Source organism: Schistocerca nitens, chromosome 4 (assembly GCF_023898315.1).
Source record: "Schistocerca nitens isolate TAMUIC-IGC-003100 chromosome 4, iqSchNite1.1, whole genome shotgun sequence".
In the NCBI taxonomy this organism is placed as follows: Eukaryota; Metazoa; Arthropoda; class Insecta; order Orthoptera; family Acrididae; genus Schistocerca; species Schistocerca nitens.
In genome coordinates, this window is record NC_064617.1 from 536110810 (window position 1) to 536131368 (window position 20559).

The window sequence follows — 20559 nt, forward strand, 5'->3', positions numbered from 1 at the left end:
CTCCGATAGGTGAGACGTACATTAGCATCCTGTCTCATCACCTGCATCCATTCATGTGCATTGTGCATTCCGACGGACTTGGGCAATTTCAGCAGGACAATGCGATACCCCACACGTCCAGAATTGCTACAGAGTTGCTCCAGAACACTCTTCTGAGTTTAAACACTTCCGCTGGCCGCCAGACTCCCGAGACATGAACATTATTGAAGGTATCTGGGATGCCTCACAATGTGCTGTTGAGAAGAGATCTCCACCCCCTCGTGCTCTTACTGTTTTATGGACAGCCCTGCAGGATTCATGGTGTCAGTTCCTTCCAGCACTATTTCAGACATAAGTCGAGTCCATGCCACGTCGTGTTGCGGCTCTATCGCGTGCTCGCTGGATCCTACACGATATTAGGCAGGTGTACCAGTTTCTTTGGCTCTTCAGTGTATAAAGTGTGCGTATGCGGAAAAAGCCAGGTATAAGAACCTCCTCCTAAACCGCTGGATCGATTTCAACCAAACTTGGTACACATATTATTCACTAATAAGAGATAAATACTGTGGCCATAAGAAACAGCAACCTCCTATTGGAGTGGGGGTTATTGTGTCCGACTTCTTGGACACTGAGATGGTTAGTAATAATGCAGTTAGTCAGAACACTCTGAATAAGTAATACTTTATTATGTGCAACAAAACTTATCTTTGATCGCCCGGCTTGGCTGTAGCTACACTCCTGGAAATGGAAAAAAGAACACATTGACACCGGTGTGTCAGACCCACCATACTTGCTCCGGACACTGCGAGAGGGCTGTACAAGCAATGATCACACGCACGGCACAGCGGACACACCAGGAACCGCGGTGTTGGCCGTCGAATGGCGCTAGCTGCGCAGCATTTGTGCACCGCCGCCGTCAGTGTCAGCCAGTTTGCCGTCGCATACGGAGCTCCATCGCAGTCTTTAACACTGGTAGCATGCCGCGACAGCGTGGACGTGAACCGTATGTGCAGTTGACGGACTTTGAGCGAGGGCGTATAGTGGGCATGCGGGAGGCCGGGTGGACGTACCGCCGAATTGCTCAACACGTGGGGCGTGAGGTCTCCACAGTACATCGATGTTGTCGCCAGTGGTCGGCGGAAGGTGCACGTGCCCGTCGACCTGGGACCGGATCGCAGCGACGCACGGATGCACGCCAAGACCGTAGGATCGTACGCAGTGCCGTAGGGGACCGCACCGCCACTTCCCAGCAAATTAAGGGACACTGTTGCTCCTGGGGTATCGGCGAGGACCATTCGCAACCGTCTCCGTGAAGCTGGGCTACGGTCCCGCACACCGTTAGGCCGTCTTCCGCTCACGCCCGAACATCGTGCAGCCCGCCTCCAGTGGTGTCGCGACAGGCGTGAATGGAGGGACGAATGGAGACGTGTCGTCTTCAGCGATGAGAGTCGCTTCTGCCTTGGTGCCAATGATGGTCGTATGCGTGTTTGGCGCCGTGCAGGTGAGCGCCACAATCAGGACTGCATACGACCGAGGCACACAGGGCCAACACCCGGCATCATGGTGTGGGGAGCGATCTCCTACACTGGCCGTACACCACTGGTGATCGTCGAGGGGACACTGAATAGTGCACGGTACATCCAAACCGTCATCCAACCCATCGTTCTACCATTCCTAGACCGGCAAGGGAACTTGCTGTTCCAACAGGACAATGCACGTCCGCATGTATCCCGTGCCACCCAACGTACTCTAGAAGGTGTAAGTCAACTACCCTGGCCAGCAAGATCTCCGGATCTGTCCCCCATTGAGCATGTTTGGGACTGGATGAAGCGTCGTCTCACGCGGTCTGCACGTCCAGCACGAACGCTGGTCCAACTGAGGCGCCAGGTGGAAATGGCATGGCAAGCCTTTCCACAGGACTACATCCAGCATCTCTACGATCGTCTCCATGGGAGAATAGCAGCCTGCATTGCTGCGAAAGGTGGATATACACTGTACTAGTGCCGACATTGTGCATGCTCTGTTGCCTGTGTCTATGTGCCTGTGGTTCTGTCAGTGTGATCATGTGATGTATCTGACCCCAGGAATGTGTCAATAAAGTTTCCCCTTCCTGGGACAATGAATTCACGGTATTCTTATTTCAATTTCCAGGAGTGTATATGCACACGTGGACTTGGGGTTCAGAGCACACTAAATGACCTACGATTACTGAGTGGCGAATTGATAGAAGTTCAGAATGGCCCTACTGTGTCTTCACCATGGTCACTAGAAGACACAAGTTCGTAGACACTACTTGACACAGATCTGACAGCGTTGACGCGTAGTCACAGTTCACAGGAGACAGAAGCCTCTTTATTCTCCGACGGTTGACACGTGATGTGTCACGGCGAGTAGGCGGCACAACGATGTTACTCCGACAGGAACTTCCTGGATGTGGACAGCATCTGACCACGAACAGAACTGCCCTCCTGGCCGCTTTCAGTGCTACTTCAGGGCAGAGGCGAGGCGATTGCGCCAGGGAACTACGGAAGGCACGGCTTCTTCTTAGCATCTCATGGGTGGCTCGTGATATTTCTTTGTTGCGCAGTATCTGTGCTGTAGTCGATACTTCTGGCGCCGATTCGATACTCGACTACATCGCAGTGGTGATAATGTGGAGAGAGAAGGGGGCAGGAGTAGATGGACAGACAGATATGGGAAGGAGAGATGGACACACACACACGTGACAGGAGGAGATGCACAGAGAGAGGGAAGAGTAGGAGATGGACTTAGAGGAGGTGAGGAGGAGGAGCAGATGGACAAGGGGGAAGGGAAAGATGGACAGAGAAGGGAAAGGAGACGCGCTACGGTCGCGGGTTCGAATCCTGCCTGGGGCATGGATGTGTGTGGTGTCCTTAGGTTAGTTAGGTTTAAGTAGTTCTAAGTTCTAGGGGACTTATGACCACAGATGTTAAGTCCCATAGTGCTCAGAGCCATTTCTTTTTAAAGGAGACGGACAGAGACAGGGGGGAAGAACAGTTGGACGACGGAGGGGGAAGATGAACTAATAGAATACTGGAACACATACGTAACAGGACAACGACGGGTACTCAGCTAATAATGTATATAATCATTCTACACAAGGGCGGTGTACTTGAGGGCAATACGAAGGCTGCGCGGAAAGTAAGTTCCGATCAGTCGCGAAATGGAAATCACAGTGAAAACCAGAAACGTTTCATTTGCAACGGTTAGGTAAACCTTCCACCTACGTCTCTACATAGTCGCAACTCCAACTTCGAGATTTGTCGTAGTGTTGTATCAACTTTCCAATATTCTCGTCATAGAAAGCAGCTGCCGGTGCTTTCAACCAGTTATCTGCACTGGTCTGCAGCTCATTGTTTGTGGAAAAATTTTGTCTTCATAGCCAGCGGTTCATGTGAGCAGGGATGAGACAAATGGGCAGCCAATTACGGACTGTATTGTGCGTGATCAATCACTTCTCATCGAAAACGCTGCGGGATCGTCTTCATTGCCCCTGCAGTGTGCCACCGAGAATTGGCATGAAGAAGGAACTGCTCGACAGTTGTGTTATGTGGGCTGCATGACACAGGCGAAATCTCTGACCAGGCCCTCATACTTGGCGGGAGACGCTATCCCCTACGCAGCGTTACATGCTCACTGTTCACTCAGAACTGAAAAGAGCGACGTGACACGATCGACGAGCATACTAGAGACCCTTCCCAAAACATCTGTGCAAATCTTTACCGGATTTTCCAAGTGGTTTCCATTTTGCGATAGATCGGAACTTACTTTCTGGACAACCCTCGTCTTATGGAAATGGAAGTGGACGTAGATGAAGATGAAATGGGAGATATGATACTGCGTGAAGAATTTGACAGAGCGCTGAAAGACCTGAGTCGAAACAAGGCCCCGGGGTTAGACCACATTGCATTAGAACTGCTGATAGCCTTGGGAGAAACAGCCATGACAAAACTCTACCATCTGGTGACCAAGATGTATGAGACAGGCGAAATACCCTCAGACTTCAAGAATAATATAATAATTCCAATCCCAAAGAAAGCCGGTGTTGACAGATGTGAAAATTACCGAACTATCAGTTTAATAAGTCACGGCTGCAAAATACTAACGCGAATTCTTTACAGACGAATGGAAAAACCTCGTGGAAGATCAGTTTGGATTCTGTAGAGATGTTGGAACACATGAGGCAATACTGACCCTACGAATTATCTTAGAAGATAGATTAAGGAAAGGCAAACCTACATTTCTAGCATTTGTAGACTTACAGAAAGCTTTTGACAATGTTGACTGGAATGCTCTCTTTTAAATTCTGAAGGTGACACGGCTAAAACACAGGAAGCGAAAGGCTGTACAATTTGTACAGAAACCAGATGGCAGTTATAAGCATGAAAGGGAAGCAGTGGTTGGGAAGGGAGTGAGACAGGATTGTAGCCTATCCCCGATGTTATTCAATTTGTATATTGAGCAAGTAGTAAAGGACTCAAAAGAAAAATTTGGAGTATGAATTAAAATTCATGGAGAAGAAATAAAAATTTAAGGTTTGCCGATGACATTGTAATTCTGTCAGAGACAACAAAGGACCTGAAAGAGCAGTTGGACGGAATGGACAGTGTCTTGAAAGGAGGATATAAGATGAATATCATCAAAAGCAAAACGATGATAATGGAATGTAGTCAAATTAAATCAGGTGATGCTGAGGGAATTAGGTTAGGAAATTAGACACTTAAAGTAGCAGATGAGTTTCGCTATTTAGGAACCAAAAAACTGATGATTGTGGAAGTAGAGAGGATATAAAATGTAGACTGGTAACGGCAAGGAAAGCGTTTCTGAAGAAGAGAAATTTGTTAACATCGAGTATAGATTTAAGTGTCAGGAAGTCTTTTCTCAAAGTATTTGTATGGAGCATAGCCGTGTATGGAAGTGAAACATGGACGATAAATAGATTAGACAAGAAGAGAATAGAAGCTTTCGAAAAGTGGTGCTACAGAAGAAAGCTGAAGATTAGATGGGTAGATCACGTAACTAATGAGGAGGTACTGAACAGAATTGGGGAGAAGAGGAATTTGTGGCACAATTTGACTATAAGAAGGGATCGGACATGTTCTGAGGCATCAAGGGATCACCAATTTAGTATTGGAGGGCAGCGTGGAGGGAGACCAAGAGATGAATACACAGATTCAGAAGGATGTAGATTGCAGTAGTTACTTGGAGATGAAGAGGCTTGCACAGGATAGAGTAGCATGATGAGCTGCATCAAACCAGAATCTGGACTGAGGACCACAACAACAACAAGAACAACAATCATTCTTTCCCAGTAGCTTACACACTACGGCTTACTTAAATTAGGCAAATAAATTTTAATTTCGTCAGCGGCACATTTTGTATAGACGTAAAATAATACTAAGAAGCATATGAGTTCCTATCACTGAAAAGCGGCCCCGCTATTCATAAGCGCTATGGGTCCCGTGAGTCCTCGGATTGGCCACGCTACACTCACAATATTGTCAAAGAATAACAGTCAAGCAAGCAGTAAATGAGCGGATGGCAATTATCATTATATAGTACTACTTGTCTCTTCATTCCCACTTGATGATGTGACGCACTGGACTTGCAATTTGAAGCAATGGAATACAAATCCCTAGACAGTCATCCGGAATTAGACTTAGATTTTTTGAACCAAACTCGTTAGCCTTCTTTTTGTTAAAGATCATGAACTACACATCCAAAGAAACCAATAGTCGGAATTAAGGGTTTCAGCCAGTAGGTGGTAGGTAAAGTAAAATGTAAATGCCGTGTGACTAGGGCCTCCCGTCGGGTAGACCGTTCGCCGGATGCAAGTCTTCCGATTTGACGCCACTTCGGCGACTTGCGCGTCGATGGGGATGAAAGGATGATGATTAGGACAACACAACACCCAGTTCCTGAGCGGAGAAAATCTCCGACCCAGCCGGGTGTAGGTTAAAACGAAGCACAAGGTTGTAGATAGAGTGACGCTGAATTAAACACGTTTGGATGTCAAGAGGGCAATGGGTGAAGTCTTCAGCGACTACCGTAGCAGAATATCGAAAGATCTCTACAAAACCCAAAGCAATTCTGATAGTATGTAAAGTCAGCGTGCAGGTACAGGAACTGAAATTGATGTTAGCAAAACAAAATCAGAAATATTGAATTCAGTTTTCAAATGTTACTCTACAAAGGAAAATCAAGGAGTGTTGCCCATATTTCACTCTCGTACATTACTGTAAAGATGAGTGAAGTAGATATAAGTGCCAGTGGCGTTTAGAAACAGCTGGAATCGTTAGATTTTATGTCGAGTTTGTGGCCGAGTTAACTCCTCTTTTAACCTTACCACACCGTTGATTACTCGGAGATAACTCCATGTTCAGTAATTGGAAGAAGACACAGGTCACACCCCTATTCACAAGCGAGTACATCGTACGAACACGATGAGTGTCCGGTTCCAAATCCGCTCATGACTAGGAGAGTGTTCGCCCAGTTTTTACCTGGTCGCTGAATAGGACGTTAGCGTTATCAGTTGGCCTGCTTTGACGCCTCAGAATTTTTTCATTGGGTTGTCAATACGAAGCTAACACACAAGTTCCGACGACCCGCGATTGCATCGTTGGAGCGTGTGCAATGGTATCAAAGCAATCTCTTGTCACTCCAGAAGCACTTGCACGAGTAACTGCAAACGCGTATTGCGGTAGGTGGAGATCATTTCGAATACTTCGTAACATGATCGATATTTTAAGAAATTATCCATGACCATAATATTTTGTGATTTCCTTTTTGTTGCTGATGCAATTTTGCAGCGTAATTCTGTATGTTGACATTAAACTTATGACGCTAAGTTATTATTTAACATTCTTTAATCCTCAGTTCCCTCTTTTACAAATCTATTCAAGTTTAGACACGCATCTTTCTGTCAAATCTCTGACGGATAAGAGAGCAGAATTGTTACAGTAGTTAACTGGTGAATCATCCTAACCTGCCACGTCCTTTTTCAAGTTCAAAACATATGAATTCTAAGTTCTAAAGTTTGAAATTTCACCGAAAGTACTAAGCGAGTCTTTAAGAGTAGAACGCAGTTGAATTCATCTGTTTATAACTGCTATAATATCAACAGAAATTACCATAGCCGTATTTGAAAAATCGAATCTGATACAGATTATAATTAACATAGCTACAAAAGAAAATGAAGACTATATGTCATTTGTGGAGAATTTTTTAACAGTTCATTTGGCTGAAAACAGAATTATGTATATTAAACGGTTCAGGATATATAGTGACCAGTCACATTAATGTGACCAACTGACAAAAGCCGGAATACCCACATTTAGCAGTGTGGACCGCTGCAAGAAGTGTAAGAAGAGAGTCATTTAGTTCCTGGAAGTTATCGACATGGCTGTGGAGACAGGCCGACCCTAGTGTTGCTGCCAGCTGCGCTACGTTTCTCGGCTGACGATCCATCGCGCGAAGAGATCGCTCGAGGTGGCTCTGCTGATTCCCTATTGGATTTAAATCCAGGGAGTTTGGTGGCCAGAGTAGTTCAGTAAACTCGTCCCGGTGCTTTTTGAACTATGCACGTACAATACAAGCTGTGTGACATGTTGCATTGTCCTGCTGGTAGATGCCAGCGTGCCGAGGAAAAACAATTTGCATGTAGGGGTGGACAATGTTTCCAAGGAGAAGTGCATACCTGTGTTGATTTACTGTGACTTCCTGAATGACGAGATCACCCCTAGAATGCCAAGATAACATTCCCCAGACCATAACGTTCCCTCCTCCGGCTTGGATCCTTCCAACGATTGTTGTGGGTTTCAGATGTTTCTGTCCAATGGAGCATAAAACTTGATACATTTGAGAAGGCCACCTGTCGCCACTCAGTGGGCGTCCAGTTGTGGTACTAGCGTGCAAATTCCAGCCTTTGTCGCCGATGAGCAGCAGTCAGCATGGGTGCATGGACTAGGTGCCTACAGCAGAGGCCCAGTCGCAGCAAGGTACGCTGCGTAGTCGTTGACGTAACACTGTTGGTAGCCCCTTGACGGTCATTTGCTCAACAGTTGCACGTCTGTTCGCCCGTATATATCTCACCCCTGTCATCTATGGGCCTTGGCACACCACAATTGCCTCGGCACGATTTTGGATAGCGCCATTTTGCCATGCACGGTACAGCTGAACCACGGCGGCACGCGAATAGTTTACAAACTTAGCCGAGTTGGAAATGCTCCCACCCTTGGCTCGCAAGCCAACGATTATGTTCTTTTGGACGTCAGACATATCGCTCCCTTTCCGCATTACGGCAATAGCTGCACTGTTTTCCGCTTTCCCCCAACAGGCTTTATATACCCTCCACTGCTGATGCTGCCATCTGCTGTCTGTGAGTGGTTATTCCACACTGGCGTCGAACATAGGTGGTGGCCACATTAATATGACTGGACCGTGTATTTGAAGCTTAGCTGAATTGCCCTGTATATCAGTTTCCAAATTTGACAGCTAACTTCCAGAGAATACAGTAGCATCAATATGAAAGTGTCTCCGAATTGTCAAGGTGTTAGTATATAAATTACAAGCTACATTTAATACAGGGTACTTTTCAGTCGCTTGTGTGGGGGCGTGGCCACGCGGTTGTACTTCTGATCGGCATCAAAAGCTAGCCAAAGGCGCACTTTCTCAGGCTCACAATACCTGCTATCAACAACAATTCGTAAATACTCAAGTAGAACCGGATACCACACAAAGTTGAGTAAGGGTAGACAGAAACAGAAAGATTCTCCACTTAGGAAAAAAAAACAAAAAACAGAAAGACTGGAAATAGGGAAAAACGAGATAAAGAAAAAGTGTTATCCTCACATTTGCACACTCACATAGCCGCAAGCCGCAGCGCTCAGATCCCTGTTCACAATCTTAGTGCGAACTGAAAATATGGAAGTGCATAATTCGATTTTATATTGTGTATCTATGTTAAAGATTCGACAGTTTCTTACTGTTATACTGTAGCTCTTAAATTAATTGCATGACTCATGTTATTCTGAAATGTTTCGACAAGTGCAATTTCTTGGATGTTATGCTAAAGCGATGCAGCAAGACTGATGTAAGCAGATTATTACTATATTATAACATTTCATACATTTTATTGTTATTATAATTATTATAATCATAGGCATCTGTGGCACGCTAAAAGTATGAGTGACCAAAAGTAATATTTGCAGGATAGGGGCAGGAGGGAGGAGGCAGTCATAAACTGTGACACCACCACCCCAAAAAATAAAAAAGTAAAAACAACCTCGACGCCGTGCAAGATCTCAGTGGCAAGCGGGGCTAGTGCCTGAGAGGACATAAACTTCACTCGGCCGTACAAGATTGTACAAGCACATCATATACCTTGAGTCAGGGACTGCAATGACGTCTGGAGCACCATGCACTGTCAAAATGGCTACTATTATTGCAGCTTCCTTTGATGCGACAGCAGAAAGAGGAGTGCAGACAGCAGTGCACCCAACGACAACTGTGGACGCATGAGTGGTTTAGTGTACAGCGTCACGATGAACGTATCTGTGTGTGGAGGCTCTGAGGAGAACAAACGTGCCAGATGGCATTCGTCTTCGCAATATGGGCCCAGCGTCACATATGATGGCATGTGGTGCCATTAGGTGCACAACACGATCACCTCTGATTTGCATAGCCCATAATTCGAACAGTAGGCATTACGTATCTGGTTGGTTAACACTGGTGGCTGTGCGCTAGTTTCGAAGATTTTGTTATGTGTTTCAACAAGATAACGCCAGACCATATGTTTCTCTGTGCTGTTGTGACTTAGTTCGACTCATAGGGTGTTCGACTGTTGTCCTTGGCTGGATACTCTCCAGAAAATCCATTGAAAACAAATGGTCATGGGATGACTAAACACTGACGCACCACCCCTCGCCACCCACTACGATTATGAACTCTGCTACAAAGTTGAAACAGCACGGAATGACGTACCCACATCCGTGATCCAAGATCAGGTAGAATGGGTGTGCAGCTGGATTAGCGTCGTTGCTACTAGCACAGGTAGCAGATGTGAGTACTTAACTTTGCACGCTGTATACCTCTAAGTTACCTACAAGTATAATCCTCTATACGCACAAAATGCAAAATTTCGTCTTTGCTGTCCTTCCTGGTGTTGCAATTTTATAAGCCAACTGTTTGGAAGTACTTCCATGGTCCACTTTACACGGATCTGAATCCAGACGACAGGAGTAGGTGTCGCAGTGGTGAGACATTGGAAACAAAATCGGGAGAACGGCCGACCAAATCACGGCCCATCCAGATTTTGGTTTCTCATGGCTGCTCTAAATAGCTTAAGGCAAATAGAATAATTCATTTTCGTTTGAAATGGACACGGCTGATTTCCTTTCCCCATCCTTGGCCGGCCGCGGTGGTCTCGCGGTTCTAGGCGCGCAGTCCGGAACCGTGCGACTGCTACGGTCGCAGGTTCGAATCCTGCCTCGGGCATGGATGTTTGTGATGTCCTTAGGTTAGTTAGGTTTAAGTAGTTCTAAGTTCTAGGGGACTAATGACCACAGCAGTTGAGACCCATAGTGCTCAGAGCCATCCCCATCCTTCCCCAAACCGAGCTTGAGTCCATTTCTAATGATCTCGTCGTCGACGGGACGTTAACCCCTAAGCTCCCTTGTTTGTCCAACTGAGTATCTAAGAGGCAGCCTCGAACATCGTGTTCGTTTCATCTGTCATGACTGAGAAACGCATTGCTTGTACTGTGATTCGAGATGCTTCTTAAAGGCTCACAATATTGTTTTAAATCACCGTGTCAAGGCAGACGGGATGAATATATCAGTTGTATCATTCAGTTTGATCAGTTTCATGTAAATAGTAAATTTTAGTTATTATGGAGAGATCTGAGCTCTTGTCTTCCTTGCAGCTGCTGTTGGACCTCTGGCTTGCGAGGATGGCGAGTTCCTATGCTCAACCCCTCGCTGTGTGAGTATCGAGTTTCGCTGTGACGGAGACGACGACTGCGGGGACTGGAGCGATGAAGACGACTGTCCGGAGATGGGGACCAGCTGCAGCCCTGGAGAATTTAGGTCAGCACAAGTTAACACTCTGTTTCTGCCTCTAGCTACTCTTATCGTTATCAAAAAGAACGACGCTATTAAGTCACAACAACAATAATTTTACCTTGGATCTCTTGCATCGGTCCGTGTTTGCATTCAAAACCAACAATAGCGGAATTGTGGGTCCGCCTCGACGCAAAACACTTTTATTATTTATTTAATTATTCCCCAAACTAGTTTTAGCGACAAATATCGCCATCATCAGTGGGTTCTTTAATTCTAAAACATGTAGAAATAGCATAGTTATGAAACGTTGTAAAACATTATTACATGTGTACTGTTTGTTTTTTAAATATTGTTTTCTGTGAATACTTTCATAATACCTTTTAAGATTGTTGTCGCTATTTGCGGCATATTTCCAGTGTTTTCTGTTGCCGTCTTTCTCGACATACATCATGTCATCTGCAACTGTCTCTGCGGCTGTTAGTAAAGAAATACAAAAACGCGAACGTAGTATGTCAGCATTATACAATTGGGATTGCGGTAATGTTGTGGATACAGTTTTGCTGTATACGTCGTGTACACACGTTCGTTGGACAGCTTGCAGATACTTTCATACACAGAAAAACCTCACTTCGTCCGTAATCCAGAACATTACTCCATCTTGCTGTTTGCATGCGTCCCGAGAAATGTGTCTCACCTTGCGATAAGGCTATGAAAATTGTATCGGGAGTTCTGACGATTTCTGTTCCTTGTTTAAATGTCTGTGTGTGCTTTGGGGAGACGTTCTTTTGCGTGTGTGTGTTTTCTGTGTTCTGTGTCAGTTGTCTCAGATCAGAGTGGGTTGTTGCAAAGTGTTGTATTTTCGTATATTACGTTTTTCCCTTCCACTGTAGCCTTTTGTATGTAAAAATTTTCTTCTATTGTTAGTTATCGGTATAAATTGTTGCTGTGTTTCAAAATGTGTGGATCACTTTCGATATTAGGGGGGGGTTATGGTTTTTGTTCATTAGGTATTCTGCGAAAGTGGAATATGTAGTACTGTTACTCTTTAGAGCTCTCATGTGCTCTGTGTACCTCGTTCGGCAATTTATGTTTGTTTGTCCTTTGTACAGAAATTAAAAAAACTCATGAACGGAAACAACTCTGAACCTGAGACACACTTACACACCATACATTCCATGAACGCTTGATTAATTTTTCTGACATAACACTCAAAAAGCAAGAACAGCAGCTACTTTACAAAGGCCCCAAATACAATCTGAACACCCACACAAGACCATAGAAAATCTTATTACTGAGACTGATTACATCATAGGCCAACACAAAAAATTTGCCGCAGGCAGCGACACCAATCTTAAAACTAGTAGTGCACTAGAATAGTCGCCATAGGTGAATCAGCTAACATCTCCTGTGGTAGGTCCACCCAACAGTATGAAATGGCACCACGCCAGTCTCACGGTGTGTTAGGATCTCTACATTTTCATGTACATCTATACTCTGCGAACCAGTGTCAAGTGCGTGGCAGAAGGTACGTCCCATTTTACCACTTGTTACGGCGTTTTCCTGACCCATTCACATATGGAGCGCGTTTGAAGAATGACTGTTTAAATGTGTATGTGTTGTAATTAATTTCATTTTCTCCTGACGATCCATATGGGAGCAATATGTAGGGGTTTGTACTATATTGCTACAGCCTTCGTTTACGGCCAGTTCTTGGAACTTTGTACGTAGGCTTCCTCGGTATAGTTTACGCCTATCTTAAAGATTCTGCCGGTTCAGTTTCTTCAGCATCACTGTGACTCTCTCCCACAGACCAAACAAACATGTGACCATTCGTGCTGCGATTCTCTGTTGTTGTTGTTGTTGTGGTCTTCAGTCCTGAGACTGGTTTGATGCAGCTCTCCATGCTCCTCTATCCTGTGCGAGCTTCTTCATCTCTCAGTACCTACTGCAGCCTACATCCCTCTGAATCTGCTTAGTGTATTCATCACTTGTTCTCCCTCTACGATTTTTACCCTCCACGCTGCCCTCCAGTTCTAAGCTTGTGATCCATTGATGCCTCAGAACATGTCCTACCAACCGATTCCTTCTTCTAGTCAAGTTGTGCCACAAACTCCTCTTCTCCCCAATTCTATTCAATACCTCCTCATTACTTATGTGATCTGCCCATCTTAACTTCAGCATTCTTCTGTAGCACCACATTTCGAAAGCTTCTCTTCTCTTCTTGTCTAAATTATTTATCGCCCATGTTTCACTTCTATACATGGCTACACTCCATACAAATACTTTCAGAAACGACTTCCTGACACTTAAATAAATACTCGATGTTAACAAATTTCTCTTCTTCAGAAACGCTTTCCTTGCCATTGCCAGTCTACATTTTATATTCTCTCTACCTCGACCATCATCAGTTATTTTGCTCCCCAAATAGCAAAACTCCTTTACTACTTCGTCTCATTTCCTAAACTAATTCCCTCAGCATCACCCAACTTAATTCGACTACATTCCATTATACTCGTTTTGCTTTTGTTGATGTCATCTTATATCCTCCTTTAAAGACACTATCCATTCCGTTCAACTGCTCTTCCAAGTCCTTTGCTGTCTCTGACAGAATTACAATGTCATCGGCGAACCTCGAAGTTTTTATTTCTTCTCCATGGATTTTAATACCTACTCCGAATTTTTCTTTTGTTTCCTTTACTGTTTGCTCAATATACAGATTGAATAGCATCGGGGGGAGGCTACAACCCTGTCTGACTCCCTTCCCAACCACTGCTTCCCTTTCATGCCCCTCGACTCTTATAACTGCCATCTGGTTTCTGTACAAATTGTAAATAGCCTTTCGCTCCCTATATTTTACCCCTGCCACCTTTACACACCATACAAAAATGCAGTAAATGAAGCAGGCAAAAAGGAATACAAACGTCTCAAAAATGAGATCGACTGGAAGTGCAAAATGGCTAATCATGGATGGCTAGAGGACAAATGTAAGGATGTAGAGGCTTATCTCACTAGGGGTAAGATAGATACTGCCTACAGGAAAATGAAAGAGACCTTTGCGGAAAAGAGAACAACTTGTATGAATATCAAAATCTCAGATGGAAACCCAGTTCTAAGTAAAGAAGGGAAAGCAGAAAGGTGGAAGGAGTATATAGAGGGTCTATACAAGGGCGATGTACTTGAGGACAATATTATGGAAATGGAAGAGGATGTAGATGAGGATGACATGGGAGATATGATACTGCATGAAGAGTTTGACAGAGCACTGAAAGCCCTGAATCGAAACAAGGCCCCGGGAGTAGACAACATTCCATTAGAACTACTGACAGCCTTAGGAGAGCCAGTCCTGACAATACTCTACCATCTGGTGAGCAAGATGTATGAGACAGGCGAAATACCCTCAGACTTCAAGAAGAATATAATTATTCCAATCCCAAAGAAAGCAGGTGTTGACAGATGTGAAAATTACCGAACTATCACTTTAATAAGTCACAGCTGCAAAATACTAACGCGAATTCTTTACAGACGAATGGAAAAACTGGTAGAAGCCGACCTCGGGGAAGATCTGTTTTTTCATTCTGTAGAAATGTTGGAACATGTGAGGCGATACTGACCCTACGACTTATCTTAGAAGAAAGATTAAGAAAAGGCAAACCTACGTTTCTAGCATCTGTAGACTTCGAGAAAGCTTTTGACAATGTTGACTGGAATACTCTCTTTCAAGTTCTGAACGTGGCAGGGGTAAAATACAGGGAGCGAAAGGCTATGTACAATTTGTACAGAAACCAGATGGCAGTTATAAGAGTCGAGGGGCATGAAAGGGAAGCAGTGGTTGGGAAAGGAGTGAGACAGGGTTGTAGCCTCTCCCCGATGCTATTCAATCTGTATATTGAGCAAGCAGTAAAGGAAACAAAAGAAAAATTCGGAGTAGGTAGTAAAATCCATGGAGAAGAAATAAAAACTTTGAGGTTCGCCGATGACATTGTAATTCTGTCAGAGACAGCAAAGGACTTGGAAGAGCAGTTGAACGGAATGGACAGTGTCTTGAAAGGAGGGTATAAGATGAACATCAACCAAAGCAAAACGAGGATAATGGAATGTAGTCGAATTAAGTCGGGTGATGCTGAGGGAATTAGATTAGGAAATGAGATACTTAAAGTAGTCAAGGAGTTTTGCTATTTGGGGAGCAAAATAACTGATGACGATCGAAGTAGAGAGAGTATAAAATGTAGACTGGCAATGGCAAGGAAAGCGTTTCTGAAGAAGAGAAATTTGTTAACATCGAGTATTTATTTAAGTGTCAGGAAGTCGTTTCTGAAAGTATTTGTATAGAAGCGAAACATGGACTATAAATAGTTTAGACAAGAAGAGAAGAGAAGTTTTCGAAATGTGGTGCTACAGAAGAATGCTGAAGATTAGATGGGCAGATCACATAACTAATGAGGAGGTATTGAGTAGAATTGGGGAGAAGAGGAGTTTGTGGCACAACTTGACTAGAAGAAGGGATCGGTTGGTAGGACATGTTCTGAGGCATCAAGGGATCACCAACATAGTACTAGAGGGCAGCGTGGAGGGTAAAAATCGTAGAGGGAGAACAAGAGATGAATACACTAAGCAGATTCAGAAGGATGTAGGCTGCAGCAGGTACTGGGAGACGAAGAAGCTCGCACAGGTCAGAGGAGCATGGAGAGCTGCATCAAACCAGTCTCGGGACTCAGGACCACAACGACAACAAACCTTTAGAATTTGAAAGAGAGTATTCCAGTCAACATTGTCAAAAGCTTTCTCTAAGTCTACAAATGCTAGAAACGTAGGTTTGCCTTTCCTTAATCTTTCTTCTAAGATAAGTCGTATGGTCAGTATTGCCTCACGTGTTCTAGTATTTCTACGGAATCCAGACTGATCTTCCCCGAGTTTTTCCATTCGTCTGTATGGAATTCGTGTTAGTATTTTGCAGCTGTAACTTATTAAAGCGATAGTTCGGTAATTTTCACATCTGTCAACACCTGCTTTCTTTGGGATTGGAATTATTATATTCTTCTTGAAGTCTGAGGGTATTTCGCCTGTCTCATACATCTTGCTCACCAGATGGAAGAGTTTTGTCAGGACTGGCCCTCCCAAGGCCGTCAGTAGTTCTAATGGAATGTTGTCTGCTCTCGGGGCCTTGTTTCGACTCAGGTCTTTCAGTGCTCTGTCAAACTCTTCACGCAGTATCGTATCTCCCATTTCATCTTCATCTACATTCTCTTCCATTTCCATAATATTGTCCTCAAGTACATCGCCCTTGTATAGACCCTCTATATATTCCTTCCACCTTTCTGCTTTCCCTTCTTTGCTTAGAACTGATTTTCCATCTGAGCTTTTGATATTCATACAAGTGGTTCTCTTTTCCGCAAAGGTCACTTTAATTTTCCTGTAGGCAGTATCTATCTTACCCCTAGTGAGATAAGCCTCTACATCCTTACATTTATCCTCTAGCCATCCCTGCTTAGCCATTTTGCACTTCCAGTCGATCTCATTTTTGAGACGTTTGTATTCCTTTTTGCCTGCTTCATTTACTACATTTTTATATTTTCTCCTTTCATCAATTAAATTCAATATCTCTTCTGTTACCCAAGGATGTCTACTAGCCCTCGTCTTTTTACCTACTTGATCCTCTGCTGCCTTCACTACTTCATCCCTCAGAGCTACCCATTCTTCTTCTACTGTATTTCTTTCCCCCATTCCTGTCAATTGTTCCCTTATGCTCTCCCTGAAACTCTGTACAACCTCTGGTTTCGTCAGTTTATCCAGGTTCCATCTCCTTAAATTCCCACCTTTTTGCAGTTTCTGCAGTTTTAATCTACACTTCATAACCGATAGATTGTGGTCAGAGTCCACATCTGCCCCTGGAAATGTCCTACAATTTAAAACCTGGCTCCTAAATCTCTGTCTTACCATTATATAATCTATCTGATACCTTTTAGTATCTCCAGGATTCTTCCATGTACACAACCTTCTTTTATGATTCTTGAACCAAGTTTTAGCTATGATTAAGTTATGCTCTGTGCAAAATTATACCAAACGGCTTCCTCTTTCATTTCTTACCCCCAATCCATATTCACCTACAATGTTTCCTTCTCTCCGTTTTCCTACTCTCGAATTCCAGTCACCCATGACTATTAAATTTTCGTCTCCCTTCACTACCTGAATAATTTCTTTTAAATCATCATATATTTCATCAATTTTTTCATCATCTGCAGAGCTAGTTGGCATATAAACTTGTACTACTGTAGTAGGAGTGGGCTTCATGTCTATCTTGGCCACAATAATGCGTTCACTATGCTGTTTGTAGGAGCTTATCCGCACTCCTATTTTTTAGTTCATTATTAAACCTACTCCTGCATTACCCCTATTTGATTTTGTATTTATAACCTGACCAAAAGTCTTGTTCCCCTCGCCACCGAACTTCACTAATTCCCACTATATCTAACTTTAACCTATCCATTTCCCTTTTTAAATTTTCTAACCTACCTGCCCGATTAAGGGAGCTGACATTCCACGCTCCGATCCGTAGAACGCCAGTTTTCTTTCTCCTGATAACGACGTCCTCTTGAGCAGTCCCCGCCCGGAGATCCGAATGGGGGACTATTTTACCTCCAGAATATTTTACCCAAGAGGACGCCATCATCATTTAATAAAAACGGTAAAGCTGCATGCCCTCGGGAAAAATTACGGCTGTAGTTTCCCCTTGCTTTCAGCCGTTCGCAGTACCAGCATAGCAAGGCCGTTTTGGTTATTGTTACAAAGCCAGATCAGTCAATCATCCAGACTGTTGCCCCTGCAACTACTGAAAAGGCTGCTGCCCCTCTTCAGGAACCACACGTTTGTCTGGCCTCTCAACAGATACCCCTCCGCTGTGGTTGCACCTACGGTACGGCCATCTGTATCTCTTAGGCACGCAAACCTCCCGCCAACGGCAAGGTCCATGGTTCTGTGTACGTCCAATATCCCCAGTTGGTCTTACTTGGTACGGATACTACAAAGTTGTATCTAGTGATTTTATCCTGTATACGATAGCAAAAATGGCGCTCGTGCTACACGTCAAAGAGGTGCGATTACTTTCAGTGGGGTTGTCCGCCCCCGGTAGCTGAGTGGTCAGCGCGACAGGCTGTCAATCCTAAGGGCCCGGGTTCGATTCCCGGCTGAGTCAGAGAGTTTCTCCGCTCAGGGACTGGGTGTTGTGTTGTCCTAATCATCATCATTTCATCCCCATCGATGCGCAGGTCGCCGAAGTGGCGTCAAATCGAAAGACCTGCACCAGGTGAACGGTCTACCCGACGGGAGGCCCTACCCACACGACATTTCATTTCACTACAAAGTTGAGCAATATTTTAGGATGATTCGTATGAGCGATGTGCAAGCAATCTTCTTTGTAGACTGCCTGCATTTTCCTAGTATTCTTCTACCAATAAACCGAAGTCTGCCACCTGCTTTACCAGCGTCTGAACGTATGTCATCCGTTTCATTTCAACTCCCTAGAAATTGTAACACCCATGTATTTGTATGAGTTGACCGACCGATTCCAGCTGTGATTCATTGATATAATAGCCATAGGAAAAAGTCTGCTCAGATGCGGATATACGCAGTAATTGTTACCCTGCGAATGAAAGCGTGCCCTGTTACAGATGTCGGCGAGTTATCTGCGAATATCTTCAATAATAATTTCTATGTATTTAAAAAGTAAAGTACAGTATCAACCTTATTATATACTTCACGTCAAACTGTGTTGCCTGCACTCAATGGTTCAAATGGCTCTGAGCACTATGGGACTCAACTGCTGTGGTCATAAGTCCCCTAGAACTTAGAACTACTTAAGCCTAACTAACCTAAGGACAGCACACAACACCCAGCCATCACGAGGCAGAGAAAATCCCTGACCCCGCCGGGAATCGAACCCGGGAACCCGGGCGTGGGAAGCGAGAACGCTACCGCACGACCACGAGATGCGGGCCTTGCACTCAATGAATGAGGCTATTTTAATCGGCATTGGAGACTGCACGACTGTTGTACTATGAGTTGCTGCGACCCTTATCTCTGGTGCAGTCTGTGAAGCACGTTCTACATGGCCACCCTGGCCACTGGCTATCTAAGAAGTGCGAGTTGCCAAGTTTCTGCTGCCTTGAGTTAACGTTTTGAAATAACTTGAGTGACCACGTAACGAATACGTCAGAAAAAGCATTGGTGACGGCGTTTTAATAAAATGCACTCCATGGACAATATTTCATGTTAAGTGAGAGAAGGTGCTTTCGCATTATTGCGAGAAAGCGATCTGGAAGAAACTTGTTAATGTATTTGACGGAATGAGATATAGTGGCTCGTTTTGCGTATAAAATAGTGTATTCTTACGCTGGACACAAAACAAGGACTATTTGTTAAAACATGCCTGTGAGACTGACAAAGTATTATAATTACTTTTTTTATTACTAAGAGAAACATAAAGGCTCTTGAAGTCTGCCAAATTTGAAAATAGCTGCCAAAAAAAATTCATCAATCTTGTCAGAAAATGTGTGTGGAAATGGATTTCTCGAGACGGCGTAGTGCCTTATCGACGCGGGGGCCAAGTACGGTGCAGTGAATGTCAAGGAATTGCTATCTTATCGAACTACCATTTCGGGAAATTTAAAGGAAACCGATGACCCTCTGCATGAAGCTGTTTCTACGGAGGTGAAAATTTTCAGAAAAATAGCAGGGGTAATAGCAGACGATCTATGGTGTGTTTCATATCGTAAAATGAACTACATGGCAGTGACTTGACATTACATTAGCAATGAAGAAGCGAAAGTTCTTACTGTGCACCAGAGATTTCAAGCATGAGATTAAAGGAAATAAAAAAAGCTGGTGAAAATATTGCACATCAACTTTCAGAGATATTAAGGTCGTTCGAGTTATTCAGCACTGGGAAGAGCGTCATGTTTGTTGCCGACACAGGTCCAAACATTGTAACTGCAGTTCGTCAATATACGAGGATGAGGCTCTCCTGCTCACCGCAAATCCTCAGTATTGTGCTAGAGCACACGACTCTAGGAGAAAAGATAAACATTAGTTAACAAGTTCTTGTCGAGCTGTAAATATAAGATCTGGTCTTTAGAACTGCCTGCAGAAGTCGTTGATAAGAGATGAGGGCGCACAAGAGGACAGTAAACTAGACATGTTCAAGTCAATTACCTTGCAGTTGATATTTTTACAATTCCCAACAAGAATATTTCACTTCAAAATTAGATTTGTTAAATATTATGAATCTAAATAATGACGACTGTCAAGTACATACCTAAACTTTCAAAATGCATGAGCGTACAGTAAGACGTCGATTATCCGAACGTCCGTCAGCCGAATGTTACTCATTTGCTCGTGCCGCCCTCCACCTGCTATGGTCTAGCGCCCCCCCCCCCCCTTCCCACCCTCACCGAATGCCGGGTATACTAACAGTTTGCGCCCTGTTATAAACACTGTCAACTTCGCC

The 20559-nt window shown here is 44.1% G+C and overlaps 1 protein-coding gene across 1 annotated transcript in view; it reads left to right on the forward strand.

Annotated features, from left to right (window-relative positions):
• Positions 1 to 20559, forward strand: part of LOC126252420 (low-density lipoprotein receptor-related protein 4) — an 827262-nt gene that overhangs the window by 559950 nt on the left and 246753 nt on the right. Inside the window, exon 8 of the mRNA XM_049953310.1 lies at positions 10922 to 11084. Coding sequence (XP_049809267.1) covers positions 10922 to 11084 — 163 coding nt within the window. The remainder of the gene's footprint in view (positions 1 to 10921; positions 11085 to 20559) is intronic.